At 39.0% G+C, this 16,035-nt stretch overlaps 2 protein-coding genes and 1 long non-coding RNA gene across 11 annotated transcripts in view; 1 reads left to right on the top strand and 2 right to left on the bottom strand.

Moving 5' to 3' along the window:
• Positions 1–98: 98 nt before the first annotated feature.
• On the top strand, positions 99–7,861 carry guk1a (guanylate kinase 1a). Its single transcript, XM_083890474.1, has 7 exons — positions 99–207; positions 5,124–5,237; positions 5,491–5,532; positions 5,640–5,875; positions 5,990–6,074; positions 6,167–6,252; positions 7,741–7,861. Exons 1-7 carry the CDS (start codon positions 174–176, stop codon positions 7,777–7,779), a joined length of 636 nt encoding a protein of 211 aa, XP_083746600.1. The 5' UTR covers positions 99–173; the 3' UTR covers positions 7,780–7,861.
• Positions 5,763–7,820, bottom strand: LOC310928014. Its single transcript, XR_014592847.1, has 3 exons — positions 7,709–7,820; positions 6,446–6,472; positions 5,763–5,871 (listed from the first exon to the last, which is right to left on the bottom strand). It is a non-coding gene; the product is annotated as an uncharacterized lncRNA (long non-coding RNA).
• Positions 7,862–9,786: 1,925 nt separating the features above from the next.
• Positions 9,787–16,035, bottom strand: part of obscnb (obscurin, cytoskeletal calmodulin and titin-interacting RhoGEF b) — a 55,390-nt gene continuing 49,141 nt past the window's right edge. For all 9 annotated transcript variants that reach the window (XM_083890378.1, XM_083890380.1, XM_083890381.1 and 6 more), the window contains 11 exons: positions 15,788–15,904; positions 15,065–15,229; positions 14,806–14,964; positions 14,542–14,719; positions 14,333–14,446; positions 13,475–13,642; positions 13,168–13,270; positions 12,911–13,040; positions 12,623–12,716; positions 12,385–12,427; positions 9,787–11,423 (listed from right to left, as the gene is read on the bottom strand). In XM_083890378.1, coding sequence (XP_083746504.1) covers positions 10,319–11,423; positions 12,385–12,427; positions 12,623–12,716; positions 12,911–13,040; positions 13,168–13,270; positions 13,475–13,642; positions 14,333–14,446; positions 14,542–14,719; positions 14,806–14,964; positions 15,065–15,229; positions 15,788–15,904 — 2,376 coding nt within the window. In that variant the 3' untranslated portion in view covers positions 9,787–10,318. The remainder of the gene's footprint in view (positions 11,424–12,384; positions 12,428–12,622; positions 12,717–12,910; positions 13,041–13,167; positions 13,271–13,474; positions 13,643–14,332; positions 14,447–14,541; positions 14,720–14,805; positions 14,965–15,064; positions 15,230–15,787; positions 15,905–16,035) is intronic.

Here is a 16,035-nt window from a genome sequence, read left to right as displayed (position 1 = left end):
AAATTAAGCTAGAATCAAGGCTAAACTTGCTTGTCTTTTGTGGCATATTCCTGACGTCATGCGTTAGTAGACGCGCGGTGATGACGTAGGCGGGCAAGGTTTCCTGATGGCAGCAGAGGAGGGAGAAAACCCTCCAGACGCGACCCTACGGTCTTAGACCAACGTTTATCCCGATGTACATGAGATTCTTTTCCAGGTTATTTTCAGGTAAGAGGGAGGGTGTCTGTTGTGTCTTATGTTTTTTTAATGCCTTTTATGTCTCAAATCTGTGGCATCACTCGCTAAGAGACAGCCGTTCATGTCTCTCACCGTCTTCCAGCCCGTTGTCTACACATCGTTGCTGTGTAGGAGCATGTGGTTTGGTTTCTATGTTTCCTGTAGACACTGTAGATGTTTATTGTGTTCGTAAAGAAAGGTGGGGGTTTGTGTCCTTTCCTATTATAAATTCTTGAAAATCCAGTGGTGGAACAAGTTATCAAACTGTGTGAATGGAAATAGTAACACAATAACAACGTAGATACACATGTGAAAGTCCCGCACTGGTTTGCATGCAGAACAAATAAATTACAGAAAAGTTACAGTATTTTCCTTCTTTACTTAGTTATATGCTAATTTTTGTGGTATTTATTTGTAACAATAGCAAAGACAAATATACTCTCCAAAAGGTGAAATTGGTTAATTAAAAAATAGTATTTTAGTAAAAGTATATGGTATATATTATCAATCAATTATCAGTATTACACATAAGTTAATCACAAAATCATATGGACAGTTTTATGTTATTATTTTTGGAGGCTCATTCGGTTATAGTGTGCTAATAACACAATGTTTTTTTTCTTGACAAGTTTTATACAAAATGTATATCAAGTATTAATCAACTATTCAGTAACATCAGTTTATGCAGTATTTACAACCGCCACTCATCTCGGCTTAGTTCAATATGATTGTTTTGTTTTTACACAGTAATAATCAATGAAAAAATAAATCCTAAGACTCAGGCACATGGCAAAGTGGTTTATTATCTTCTTCTAGTGATTCAAAGTTGTGTTTTATTGCTCTTTCCAGTGGGACAAAGTGAACTGTGTTAGTTGTGTAACTCATAACCTATAATAAAGACACCTGTAACTCTCAGTCCGTAATAGTAAATGAAAAGTGCCTTGTTATCTTTTCCAAAAAAAAAGGAGACTCTCATATTTTGACATATGAGATCACTGGAGGATCGATTGATCTGTAGATAATTTTCTCGGGGAATCGTATATGACAAAAAGAAACCAGAAAATATTCACATTTGAGCTTAAATTTCCAAAAGCTTGTTTTAGTTCTTTAAAAACACTCAAAGTAGTTGACGATTAATTTAGTAAACAATTATTAATCAAGTCATTTTTACAGCCCTAGATGACAGCATTAAACTAAATGAGGAAATATAATATATCCCCCCAAAACATAACATGCAGTATTCCATTTATTCCAGATTAAACTGCCAAGTGGTTTCACTGTCAAATAGCTTTGTCTGTTAAAATGGTCTCATCACATCTAAAAACATGGAACCATGAAACATTTGGTATTTCTTTATTAAAAAGTAATTACCGATTTATTATTAATCCAATAATCAACATATCGTCTGTTTCAAAACAGCACACCTAGTCTGCTGTATCTGATTTCTTAGTGCTAATAGATTTCGTACGACTTAAAATTTGCTTAAGGCAAATATAAATCACATGAGAGTTTACAAGCACAGTGCAGTTTCCAATAAGTGTCAGCTCATGTGTATAATCAAGTCACGTCTCTCATTTCCTGTCATGCAGCTCCAGTTTAGTTGGAAACACAGAGTCTTGTATGAGTGGGAGCTGCACGAGGTTAATAAGAAATGCAAAGTGTGCCTTAATTATGTTCATTGTTAAGTAGGAAGTTTCCCTCCCTGAGCGCCTTATTTTCATAATCAAATAATCTGTCGATGACTTTCTCGATTTGTTGTTTGGTCCATAAACTATCAAAATAAGATAAGATAGTCCTTCATTAGCATTGGGGAAATTTACATTGTCACAGCAGCAAAGACGGTAAATATTATAAACATGCATTTCCAAGAAAGTACAATAGATATTAACAATCAGACTATAAAAAGTTAAAATAGAATGTACAAAGTTGGTGATGATTTTAAGCATCTTTTGCTGACAAACCGAAATTATTCAGTTTTATAATAATTTCTTTGTTATCTGGAGCAAAGAAGCCAGAGATAACTTGTTTTAATTGTTCAAAAACACTAAAACTTGTTAATCGATTGTAAAAACAAAATAATAATAATTAGTGAGCCCTAAAAGATACCAAAAAATATTCCCATTTAGGAAGCTAAAAAAAAAACACTCAAACAAATGAATTGATTATAAAAAGTCTGTTATGGATTATGAACTGGTTAATCACAGCAGTCTTAAATGTTACTGTATCAATTACTGTAGCAATCATTTTGTATTTTTCTTGATCTCAAAGCATTGTTGGATCAGCAAAATTATTATAAAATAATTATATTAAACAAAATGGTAAAGCGTTAGTATTTATATAGCGCTTTTCTAGTCTTGCTGACCACTCAAAGGTGCTTTTTACACAACAGTTTTACCATTCACCCATTCACTCACAAATTACAAATAACATTTATTGGCCGCAGTTTCTCAAATGTAAATGCATTCTTTTTCTCATGTTGTTGTGAAATACATTTATCTGAATGTACACTCTCCTTCTTAGTCACTGGGATATAAATATTTGTCTGTTCCAGCCATTTTTGTTTTTAAAAATTGAACCGGATATTTGTCTCGACACAATCATGATAACCTTTGGTAATGGGTTGGTGGAGGACTGGGGTGGAATGAGTTTAGGGTATTGACTCTGAACGTCTTCACTGACCTCAGAAAAAGCAACTCCTGTTGCTTAAATTAGCCATGTTGCTGTTAACATGAAGCATTCAAGAGGCGATGGAGAATGACTTGTCATTTGCACCTGCGAACACAGCCTCACTGTATCTGCTCTGCCTGGAGACGAGACAGCTCGGCTCATAATGCTTTGATTTTTAGTCTTTTCTATGAGAGTAAACAGAGGAGAGACAAAGTCCAGTGCAGATTGGGCTGATTTAAACATTGTTTTTGTGATTTACTGCATGTCAGGAGCATGTCTTATGAAATACCTCTTTTCTGGATCAACTGTCAACAGGTCTGATACCTGATAATGATGTAAGTCATAGCCATATAACCTCTATACATGATGGTTGACATGAGGCCTTCTCTGTAGTTGTTTAAATAACACAACTACAACATATTTCATATTATTAATGTCTGAAAGATGCCCATAGTTACTGAAAATATAAGATAAAGGAATGGTTAGTGTCAGTCTTAGGCAACCTTCTATAGATTCTGCAATATCACATCATTGTGTAAATTTTATCGACTAAAATTTAGAATTTCTCTGATTACAAAGTGTACTGGTGTATAAATGTGGCCCTGCCCCTCTCTTTCCCTCCTCCCATCTGCATCATGTTCACAATCCACAATCACACACCCTCCCTGCTCACTTGAATATCCTGTCTGTTTGCACTCTGTGTTAAGAGGAAAGGTAAGGTGGACAAAAATCTACTACTTGATTCTTTATCCGAGCAGCTTACCTATAAGTCAGTACAGAAAAAGAAGACTTTACTAACACGTTCTCTGCTGATTGTATGATTTGGTTAAAGTGAGTTATGTTGTTTTCCTCCTGACTGCCACAGACGGCATACAATACCAGCTCTGTAGGTGGAGACAGGTTTTATTAGAAAGTCATACGTGGAACCGGCTGTACTTCCTGATAAAGGAGATTCCACACCCTGCACTTGACACCCATTCATCTTTTCAGCTAAGCAGGTAGCAGTAGGTGCAACTAGCTTTAGCAAGCAAAGCAAACATATATCCAAAGAAGCACCAGGATGTGTTGGCTCACTGCAGTGCAAACTTAAAGCTTATAAAGTCTTATAAACTAGCGAGCTGTCGATGCGTTTAACTAATGCAACTGTATGTAATGCTCAAGCATGTCTTGAATAAACCTGAGGCAATAGGCTTTTTTTTATAGCAGATATTTCTTTAAATGAAATGGTAGGACAAACACAGGATTTACCAGTTACATTAATTAAGGTTCCACTCCAGTATTAACAGAGCTTTGTTATTGTTCAAGTGTAAGGGTAGATCACGCTGAATACTTGACACCTGTAGAGGGTTTTTTTTGTGGGTTTTTTTACAATAAAAAACTGCATACATATTTTCTGGATGTGTTACAGTAAAGTGAAATAGAAATAATTATCCTCTATTGTCGTTATAGCATTGTTAAAACAACAAATCTAATGGTGGCTTAAGACTTCTGCACAGTAATGTATGCCATGCCATCCCTGCCAGTCTCCCAAGGCCAGACTAGACAGTCTAAACTTGCTATTTAATTCCCAAATGGCAGACAGGATGCTGTTTGCCCACAGGTGGAAACTTTCCCAGTAGGTTGAAAACATGTAGTGAGGACACTTTTCTGTCCGTACTGTTAGGATTCAATGCTGCTGGATGTGGAGCTTTCTCTCTTCACAGCTGACGTCTGTTAATGTAAGGTGTTGTGAATTTGTGGGCCACCACATGTTGCACATCATGTGTCCTGCGTATCAAGAGCCATCGTTTTCTCCACCATTTGAATCCCTGAAACAGGCAGAGGTCAGATGGCTGAGTGAAAAAGCCTCTGCTTTTTTTTTTACACGTCACTACTGCAGCCACAGAAGTGTTTGCCTGACCGCACATTTCCTCCTAAGAGGGCTCTCCAATTATTGAGTGTCTGTTCCTCTACAGCACCATGGTAACCTCACGGCTTGTTAACCTAACATTTCCTCCACTCCTGTGGGAGATATTTTGGTCCCAGAGCTGCCGACTTATCATTTCATTGTGTTGGTCCCACCGCGGCAAGGCATGTCCACACTTAATTATCGGCTCTAACTGATGTCTTTAAACAGAATTAAACAGATTTGGTCCTGTGATGACTCGTGCCATTAGCTTCCAGCGGTTATGCGTCATCTCTCCAGCCTCAGCCTCATGGTTTAAAACACTAACACGCCTCATTTTTTCCCTCTCTTTCAGCAATGGCTGGACCCAGGCCTGTGGTGTTTAGCGGCCCGTCCGGTGCAGGGAAGAGCACTTTGCTCAAGAGGCTCATGAAGGAACACGAAAATGTCTTTGGCTTCAGCGTCTCCCGTAAGTAAGGGTAGCTACCGATCAGAAAAGTGAATGGATGGTTGTCACTCGCAAATGCAGTTTCTTAATGAAATTGGTCATAGCAATTGAATCATCTAAGAGGAATTTGTTTGTATTTTTGCATAAGTGACAACCCGTTTTGTTACAGGTGACTTTTATATTGATCAAGTAATGCATTAATCAAGTGTTAAGTTTTAGCTCTTTTTAAAATTAAAAGTGCAGACTGTAACTAAATGTTTTTATCCTTCCTCAGATACAACAAGAAATCCTCGACCTGGAGAAGTGAACGGCAAAGGTACACAATAGAACTCCTCTTCAGTCATGGCTGTGCCAACTTCATGATTTTAATGAATGAGTTATGTCATGTTTTTTGTTGAATTTGTTTCCTTTTTGGGGGTTTAGATTACCATTATGTTAAACGGGAGGAGATGAAGGCAGGCATCGAGAGAGGTGATTTCATCGAGAGCGCAGAGTTTTCCGGGAACATGTACGGGACGAGTAAAGCTGCCGTGCAAACTGTCCAGGCCCAGAACCTCATCTGTATACTCGACGTTGACATGCAGGGGGTGAAGAACATCAAAGGAACGGACCTCAATCCCATGTACATCTCCATCCAGCCACCATCCATGGAAGTCTTGGTGAGAACACAAGAAAATGCAATGTCACTAGTCAAAATGTTTTTGTTTTTTTTTGGAAAGATTCCTGAATTCTTTCTATTCGTTGATGCCCGCTCGTGGATTTCAATGTTTCAGGAAAACCGCTTGAGAGACAGAAAAACCGAGTCTGAAGAAAGCCTGCAGAAGCGTTTGTGTGCAGCCAAGGTGGATATGGAGATTGGTAAGTGTTTAAATTTGTAAATTGCTCAGAAGGATCTAATGTCGACTGAATTAATTGCTGATGATTCATAAATCAGTTTTTCTCTTTCTTAGGTAAAGAACCTGGTCTATTCGACGTTATAATTGTCAATGATAAATTGGAGGATGCTTACAAGCAGTTAAAAAGTGCTCTTAATGAGGTAAGTTGCTATTTCACACATTGTTTGATGAAAAGCAAGGCTGCATGATAATCGAAAAACATACGTCTACCTTTTTAATGTAAGTTCTTGGCTAAAACTAAACTTGCATGAAGAGTCACCATTGCAAATGTACATCGTTTGCCATATGTACTGTAAATTGCGCAATGTTGAAGAAATAAAGAGCTTCACTGACCATTTGAAGGGAACTGCGTTGGCTGGTCTGTGAGTGACAGGAAGAGAGAGAGGAAAAAAGAGTCAGAATGTGCTGAGTGCATCAAAGCTCTACTTAGATACTGTTGTGAACGACATTAAAAAGAAACAGAGTGGGAGATTACGGAAGCGTATTGCATTCACTTGAAAAAAAACAAAAAACTTCTGTTTTTCTCAGTAATTAATTTTCAGTTTGATTTTTTGAATAATTTTCGTGCAAATATTTGTTTCCCCTGTTTTTCTGACTAATTTATTTTTCTTCTGTTTTTCGTGCAAATTTTTATTCCCGTTTTTCAGAGTAATTTTTTTCAGAATTATCGAGAACTCTTGCTATGGTACACACGCCGCCGAATGCGATTCCGGCGCCTCAGCTGCACACCGTGTGCATCCAATATTTTCAGCAGTCTCCTGACCGCTCTTGAGTCACAACGTAGCCAGCCTGAATGCATTTCAAATGCATCATCTTGTATCCATAGAACATGCCATATCTGGCCAACTGATCCTGGAGAAAGATTGCTATGTCTAGCAGATCTGAATGGGCTTTCCTTCTGAACAACCGCAAAGTCCTCAGGTGCCTGCGTTAAGTCGACAAACTAATGATAATACCATCTATCTGACTTAAAGACAGGACTATCTCCCAGTGTCTTAAACCCAGATCAAAGTAAAACTTGATTAAACTAAACAAGCCGTCCAGGTTGTTATAAAAAAAATTACTCCGAAAAACAGGAAAAAAAATTACGCCGAAAAAACGGGGGGGGGGGGGGGGGTTGAATTTGCACGAAAAAACAGAAAAATAATTACTCTGAAAAACAGAAGAATAATTACTCAGAAAAACTGAAAAAACAATTGGCAGAAAAACTGAAAAAAAATATTCAAAAAATCAAACCGAAAATTAATAATTGAGAAAAACAGGAGTTTTTTGTTTTTTTTTCAAGAGAATGCAATACGCTTCCGTAGGAGATATATATAACATATATTTTAAAAAGTGGATCTACTGCCCATCTGTGGCTGTTGCATACTGTTCATACATACAAAGCACTGTAAACACTCTTTGCTAATTCCTACTCCTAACGGTTAAAGGCTTTTCCTTAGGCATGAAAACCAAAGGGGTTTAATTTTTAAGCAATTATACACTTACATAAACATACATTTGGCTAGAGTATTTCCGACCAAATAAACCCTCTAAATGTTACACACTGGACCTTTAAATGTCCACCATCTCTTTGTCACAATCAGAATGAACTACCTGTAATTGATTGTAAAATTCTCTTTCTCCAGGAAATCGACCAGGTCAAGAAAAAAAGCATGTCTTCGTAAGAATCTGCAGCATTCCGTCCAGCCTCGCGCCTTCTCCTCTCCTCTCTTCTCCACTCCTCAGCAAAACAAAAACACAGACCTCCATTCCAGTCGTGTACATTCCCACAGATGACCTGTCTGTCTGTGTGTAGGTTTCACATCATGTTTAGAAGTACAGCAAATGATACCATAATGTTAAGTGGAACACTTTTTTTTTTTTTTACCAGCAGAGTGCTTTTTATATTTTTATTTTCAGTTCTATGAAAGAAAAAAAAATACTAACTCCAACAATCCATACTTGATATGTGACTGGTAGAGTTCTCTGTTCTCTGAACACTGTTTACTGATAAACACAACACAAACAGAACATAACGCATTCCATCTGGTGGATTAACTGGTTTGTCAAGAGAATGGAAAATCAGATGTCCTGGTTAGTGGCAGCAAGTTATGCTACTCGTACAGCTTTAAGCTTCTTCTTTTCCCTGATAGTGAAATAGTAGAGAGTCACTCAGCTCTCCGCCTCATGCACAAACTTGCTCACTTCAGGAGGGAAATGTCACTTTTTAGCTGTTCTCTGGAAAACATGGAAGTTGTTTACTTACAAGATATGGTTAAATCCATCCATTACTTACAATATATGGTTAAATCCATGTTAACTGAAGTCCTACAACTTTAGTTAACATAATTTGCTAAGAACTCCATTAACGTTTGGTTTGCAGTATACAAATAAGTACTGATGTGCTTTAGCGGGATTAAATCCTACAAGAGACATGGAAAAATGATAGTTTGGAACAAAATCAGTAGTACATCTCATGCCTGGTGGGAGGTGACAATTCAACTGCTTATTTTATAGTTGTACATTTGTAAAACATTTTATATTGTGTCGCATTTTCAGTTTGCAGCTTCAGGTGTCTGGGCAAATGGCATTCTGTGGATTTCTAAAAAGAAAGAGGCGTGTTTTACTTTAAAGACAAACAAATGGCATGTTTGTCTTTTTAATATTGCGTACAATCGAGCACAAAGTAGATATAATTTTACTATATTTATAATCCATTTGTATACACACAATACAATTATTCAGGCGTCTTGTAACACCCATTTCCATCTGTAGATTATTTTCTGTTCCTGTTATTACAATAACAATGTAAACATAATTGTGTTATGTCATATTTATAGAGAAGCATGCAGTCCTCTGGTTTGCCATCTCACCTAACCAGCTACCACAATACTCCACTTGTTGTGGGACAATTATGTATTAAGTCCATTAAATGTACAGCAGTATGACTGTTACCTGTTAAAACTCCATTAAATATTGTAAAATGCAATACTGTGGATCGTATTTAATGTGCAACAAATAAGTGTAAAACACAGTCGTCATTATTTAATACATTTATTAAATTTATATTTAACACTCATGATTTCAAAAACTACACATGTACAGTACAAGCAGTTCTCATCCATTAGTGCTTTTTTTTTTTTTTTTTTAGATATAAACCATCCTCCTTGTGACTAAAACATCTATGAACAGCACCACACGTCATCATTTAAAGAGGCACTTGCTATAGTCGCTCTTTAAATTCCATTGAAAAGGTAGTAAAATTCTGTGAGCCCCAATACTTTGCTCAAACATTTGCTAAAAATCAAACATGACGCAACAGGTCACATCACTTCAGATAAACCCATTTGCTTTGGGAAAGCAAACCCATGCAGTCACGCATCTAAATATCTACCACATACATATGAACGTCCCCGTGTGTGCACAGGTCATCCCACTGCAATTAACAGATGTCAAAATGCCACAATTCATTTGCAGACATCTGTAAATGGACAGTTGGGCACAGTCAGAGATCTGACGATAAAGAGGTTGTTGGTTCAACTAAATTATTTGCTTGTAGAAAGGTCATTAAGCTGCTCACCAAGCAATTCATTGTCTGATGATAATTTGACTGTTGAGCTCAGAGCAACAGCTCTCTGATCACAGAACCTGTCAGCTGAGTTCTGCTGTCAATGTTCCACTATCAGTGATGCATATTTAAATAAATTAGTAATATTGAAAATGTCGTCATGACTACATTAGTAGTGATTAACTCTTGACCAAAGCACTGCAAAAGTGCAAAAGGCAATTAAAACCAGAAAAGAAAAATCTACTCTAAAACTATTCAATTATAAATAGTTGTCAGTGAAGATAATGTATGGATCAGATGGTAAAAGTCATAATATTATCAAGCTCAAACTTGAGACAAACTATCTGTGAAATGTTAAACCTTAGTTTCTTAGCTTCTATCCATCATGTCCACATGGTATACGTGTATACGTATGACAGCTGTTACAGAATGACACTGGACTGAAACCTGCTTACTGTGACATACATACCAACTCACCTCGACCAGTCAAATCCATGTGACCGGAAAAGAGGGTGAGCTTATTTTTTGACAGGAAGATTCAAAGTGGAATGGTCAGTCAAATGCAGTAAATATACTTCTGCTTTTTCCATTATGCAAATCGAAATGTCTGTTTAAGACTAAGATGGTTTGTGTTATCAAATTAAAAACTGTCGTTTCTACTTCTTCTGATAATTCTGATCTCTAATTTGAAGGGTGACTGGGTTTCCCACTGACGTGTAGCCGTAGGTCTGAGTTGACACTTTGGTTTTAAAGCTCTGCTGCCTGCCCTCACCTCTCTGCACTTCTGAGCAGTATGAAGGCTTCACTTCCAGGTTGGCGTGGCTTACTTGGATAGGGACGCGCCTCTCCACCCTGGACTGTGTTCCGCTGGCTGGGGTGACAGTGGAGGAGAAAAGGTTACTGGAGAGATGGTCCTTGAAGCGTCCGAAGATGCTGCTCCTCTGCCTCAGAGCAGCAACAGGCCGCCCCACGTTGAGGAGCACAGGCTGTCCCACTGTGGAGCCGCCGATCTCCCGCTGCAGCACAGAGATCTCGCATGGCTTTTCAGCAGTAACGCTGGACGAGCCATAGGTCTCTCCTTCTTCTGGCACATAATCCTCCAAGTCCTCAAGGGTCAAAACACGGTCTCCTTGTTTCAGGATCTTTGGTTCTTGCTTTATGAACAGATCAAGCTCATTATCCTCATCATCGGGTTCATAGATTACCGTTTGTTGATCGTCCAGGTCATCGCTGTCCTCTCCAGCTGGAGTGAGCACATTTGAGAGCTCTTGTGGCTCTGTAGCTGAAGAACCTGAGGTAACATTACCCTCCACTTCTTCCCAGGAGATAGGCTGACTGCTGACGTCTGCCTGCAGCTCAGCCTGAGCCTGCTCCACCAGCTTGTTGTTGGAATTGTTGGCGTTGGGGTTTTCAGGTGGAGACCTTTTAGGTCTGGAAGGAGTGGCTACACGATCAGACACGGCAGGTGAGATGCCTCTTCTCCTGGGAAGCCTGGGAGATTTATTCACCTTGTACTCAATGACCTCCTCTACCTCAACCCACCTGGGCTTGCTTTCCATGACTCTGGCTTCAGCACCCTCAGCATGAGTAACATACAGAGTAGGGATGGTTGTTTTCCGTGGAGTGGGAACCCTCCTTACCCTGACAGAAGGGGGCTCTGGGGTGGAAGTCTCAGAGCGGTGTGTTCCAGCAAGTGTCAAACCAGGAGATTTGTGCCTCCTCATACGAGGGTTCTTCACCACAGTAGTTATTGTCTCCTCACTGGATCGAAAATACGACCACAGACAACATAAGTGTTAATGATGTAGATCTTCTGTACAGAACACCAAACTGCATGCAGCTGTCACCCTGATCATCAGCACTTGTGGTTCCCCAATATGAATATTTTGGTCGATTCTGTTCTCAAAACATCGTCTTACATTTCTGTCTTTATGGAAGAGATTTCCTTCTGTAAGTCTTCATTAAGTGTTAAAAAAATAAATAAAGTAAAGTGTGTATTAGAAGCCTATCAGGAGAATTTGTGTTATGTGTGTCAGAATTAGTGACATCTAATGGTGAGACCGCCATTAGTGACTCCTCCACTCACTCCCATGGATACAGATGTTTTAAAATATGTTTATGCACTGGGTTTATGAGAGTGTAAGCAGAGTGGAGAATAGTAAACTTCTACTATGAAATGCAAAAGAACACTCTTCTGGTTTGTCCTTTCAGGCTGCCATAGAAGCCTCTGTAAATCAAAGCCAATGCCTGCAGTACACAACTTATTTTAAAGCTATATAAACCAAAGTGATAATTCACATACATAAACATACTTAGGTATAGTGTATTCAATTTCTTCCAATAAACCCTGCTAAATGTTACACACTAAACCTTTAACATACAATGACACACACAGTAGCTGCTGTATGTATAATAAAGTTGCTGTTAAAAGAAGACAGCATTCTGGTGAAGACTGCCCATCCTTTCGTCGTCATCACTCTGACAGAATCCTTTGCACTCCAGCTTTAAATATTACATGGCAATGCATACATGGGGCCAGAGGAAGGAGCACACATGCAGAGGAGCTTAGAATTCCTCTAAGGCACTGCAGTTTTAAACTAAACAATATCTACACAATTCACAGAATATGAAGCTTAATTTCATACTCCAGAGTGATTGTCTAGAGCCACACACATCAGCTATATTTCAAGCCAGAGGGTCAGTTTAACCCTATCCCACTTACATGATGATGGTTTTCTTTGGTATTCTTGTCTCTTGCTCAGTAACTATGGAGGTTGAAAGAAACAAATAAAAAGACAGATGATTTTTCTGTACTGGAGTAGAGTCAAAATCAAAAAAACAAAAAAACATCTATAGTATGAGATACATCCATCTTTAAACATTTGTAATGTTTCAGAACCTTAAGAGTTGTGTGTATTATAAAGAACTTCCTTCTATAAGGAGAGAATCAGTGTTCCTACCTTCAATAGTGATGGCCTGTTCACCAGTTCGAGCCACAGCAGAGGGTAGGACTAAATCAGCAGCACACTTGGCACTGCCCAGGCGATTTGATAGCTGGAAACAACAGGGATTTATTTTTAGAGTCTTACAGAAGACTTCTCGTTGCTCAGTGACATGAACTAACGTAAGGTTATTGGGTTTGAGACCAAAATAACACAGCTGAAAATAACTTTTCTTAATAAAATACTCATGAATCATCACGTAATTCAAATATAATGTGAGTATTGTACTGAGAAGGGTGGACCAACCTCACACTCATAGTGTCCCAAGTCTCTCTCTGTCAGGTTTTTTATTACCAAGATCAGAACCCCACTACGGAGCTCGCTGTAGGTCTGATATTTTTCTTGGTCAGTCAGAAGTCTGCTATCTTTGAACCACCTTAAACACAGACACAAAGCCATAGAACAGACATTAACACACGTCGACACAGACCTCCCAGAAAACTAAACTGAACCCAAATGTCTTTCCTTTTTTATAGTAGCAAAGAGAGGTGAAGTGTCTATACCTGATCTTGGGGCTGGGGGCACTCTGTATGACACAGGTAAACTGTGCATCCTCACCAGCAATAAAGATGGCATTCCTCATTTTATTCACAAAACGAGGAGGTACTGCATGAAAAACAACAATTAAATGTTTAAGCATTTGAAAAACAAAAACGCGTACTGAAATGTTGCAGTGAAGCAGTAAACTGACAAAACTAGATCTCATCCATGACCGATTACAGCTCTCCCTTTAAATGATCCAGTATAATGTTGTTTCCAGTGAAAACATCTGGTATTTCAGGAATTATTGACATTATTAATGTCACTTACCTTGAACTGTGATCTTTCCAAGAGTGCTAGCGTTGCCAGCTGAGCTTGTGGCGAAGCACATGTACTGGCCAGAATCATCTGCTGTCATGTTGTCCAGGATCAGTGTGCAAGAACCATCAGGATCCTCAATGATGATGTGATGAGGATCTGCCTCCACTGCACGTCCATCTGTAGACCATATGACATTAGTACATCAAATAATGACACACATTTGGCCATACCCTATTTCTCCAAGTTAACCTAGTTCCCTGGTGTCCTAATGAACATGTCTGTGACATGTTTTATTCAAAAAACCATAAGGATGAAGCACCACAGAAGTTCAATCACCCTGCCAAAACAAAAAAAAACTTAGGCAACTAGCGATCATTTGCAGGCTCTAGCAGGCACATTGCCGTCATATATAACATGGACACATCCACTGGACAGATAAATCCTCTGAGGCTGGAAGTTTGTGTAGGACTCTGTGCTGCACTGTGGAGCAAGAATAGACCTTTTCTTGGACTTCAGGTTTTCGGATACTGTTGCCCTCGCCAGCACTCTTGTGTGTTTTACGGACAAATCGGAGCTCCACGAGACAACAATTCCAGGAATTAAGTGCTTTGTGACGTCCCAATGAGTGCGGAAGTCAACGATGCGTGTTTTATCTCCTGTACTTACACTAAGGAGGACCACAAAAACATGAGTGTCATCTTTTTTCACACTTTGCCAACTGATAGGACCTCCAGAGTCCCAAATATAAGGATTTAAATGATTAAAAAATTGATTTTGCATAAAATGTCCCCTTTAACAGGAATATATGAGTCTGTACAGTAGTATAGTGTGTTACAGAATACCACGACGATAGTATTTATATCATACCTTTGTACCAGGTGACTGTGGGTTTGGGTACTCCAGTAACTTTACAGGCCAGTTTTACAGTCTGTCCCAGCTCTGCAGTGCAGTTTGCCAGAATTTCATCAAAGTCAGGTGGACCTGTTTAAAAGGGATGAGAGAGAGAGAGAAAATAAGAAACATAAAAAATGTATCACAAATAGGCATGTATGTTTGTGTGTTTCTGTTTCACTCACTCCACGCAGGCATGCTGTATCGCTGCTGCAGTTCTCTGAAGTCTCTCAGCCATGAGTTCTTGATGGTGACAGTTCGAGCCTGCAAAGTATATTTCCTCACCGAGTCCTCGCGCTCATGCCAGATTTCAAAGGCGCGGTCATCCCCCTCCACTGTCTCGTTCACGTCAATGTTGTTCAGCTGCAAGAAGATGAAGAACGTGGAGAACATAATTAAGGCTGGAAAGATGGCAGTAAAAAAAAGGCTAATTATATTAAAAGGCCTACCTTCATCATGTTCTTAAATACATATGCTTGAGTGTCAGTGTTGCTGTCTCTCTTGGGTTTGCAGATGATACAGTAGTTCTTAAAGAGGAAGGCATGGCGGTGGTGACCTCTAGAGGATGACCTCATTCCTGGAGCTCCCTCCCAAACTTGGAAGGGTCCCTGGAGTAAAACAAAAAAGACAGAAAGGTTTTTAGACTGTAAAATGCAAACCCATGTCCGTAAATCCCTCTGTAAATTAATGTAATTAAAGACATAGTACCTGTCTAATTGGTTCTCCAAGTACTTCCAGTGTGGCGGGATAGTTCTCAATCATGGAGACATGGTGGGTGTTCTCCGAGCGCTGAGGGAGCGCAGACACCATTGCGTAAGCTTCTTCCAGGAGGCAGCAGTTCTGACCGTTCCTCGCCTTGTTTCGAATGAGCTCCTGAACATGTCAGAGAACAAATGTCACCTCAGCAAATGTCTTCCCTAAGCCGTTCCCAAACTCAAGAAAGTCAGGGCTCATTTTAAATTCTGAAAATCAACAAGCCAACGGCAACTCTGAATAACACACAATACTATAGGATTTTGCATTTCCGGGAATATTTCTTTCATAAAGAGGCAGAAAAGTAACTTGAACTTTGAGTACGGCCTCTGAGTACAAAACAAAATGCTACATAAATTATCCATACATTGTTGTAATCAATTTACATAAATAATTAATATTTAAAAATTTTAAAGCTTAATTTCAAAACTAAAAATGAAAAAACTTTAATTTGTTTATTTTAATGCCCTCTCATGATCCACCTACAGTACTTTCAAAGACCAGCAGGGAGCAGTGGACCCACATTTTAGGAATTGCCTCCCCTACACATAATAGTCACATATCTGCATTGTTGTCTGTGTACAGTGCCTTGAGATGATGTATGTTGTGATTTGGCGCTATACAGACCTTGGGAATATACTGAACAAAAGTAAAAATCTACTGTGTCAAAGTCATCACCTTGAGGAAAGCCTTGTACTTCTGAATTCTCTCTAGCGGTTGTTGGATGTAGGCGTTGATGCTACGTACAGGGGGATCGGCAGGGTCTGCGACAGCCTGTTCTTTCTCGGTGTACTCCTACGGTGTAGCAAGAGGAAGATTTTTCAAATAAAATAATCCAACCATGAGTGGGTGAAAGAATTGTGTACCACAACAGTTAGTGTGATCTAGTGACTTACCAGAGAAATAACATTTGATCTGCAAATTCT

Source organism: Microchirus variegatus (assembly GCF_963457635.1).
Source record: "Microchirus variegatus genome assembly, chromosome: 5".
Classification (NCBI taxonomy): domain Eukaryota; kingdom Metazoa; phylum Chordata; class Actinopteri; order Pleuronectiformes; family Soleidae; genus Microchirus; species Microchirus variegatus.
Note: the sequence above shows the minus strand (reverse complement) of the source record. Positions and strands in the feature narration are given on the sequence as shown.

What these genes read in the sequence shown, in the direction of transcription:
- guk1a (XM_083890474.1), top strand. Translation starts at nt 174, where the DNA reads ATGTACATGAGATTCTTTTCCAGGTTATTTTCAG. An exon ending in CTTTGGCTTCAGCGTCTCCC is followed by an intron (nt 5,238 to 5,490) that starts GTAAGTAAGGGT and finishes ATCCTTCCTCAG; the next exon opens with ATACAACAAGAAATCCTCGA. An exon ending in TGGAGAAGTGAACGGCAAAG is followed by an intron (nt 5,533 to 5,639) that starts GTACACAATAGA and finishes TTGGGGGTTTAG; the next exon opens with ATTACCATTATGTTAAACGG.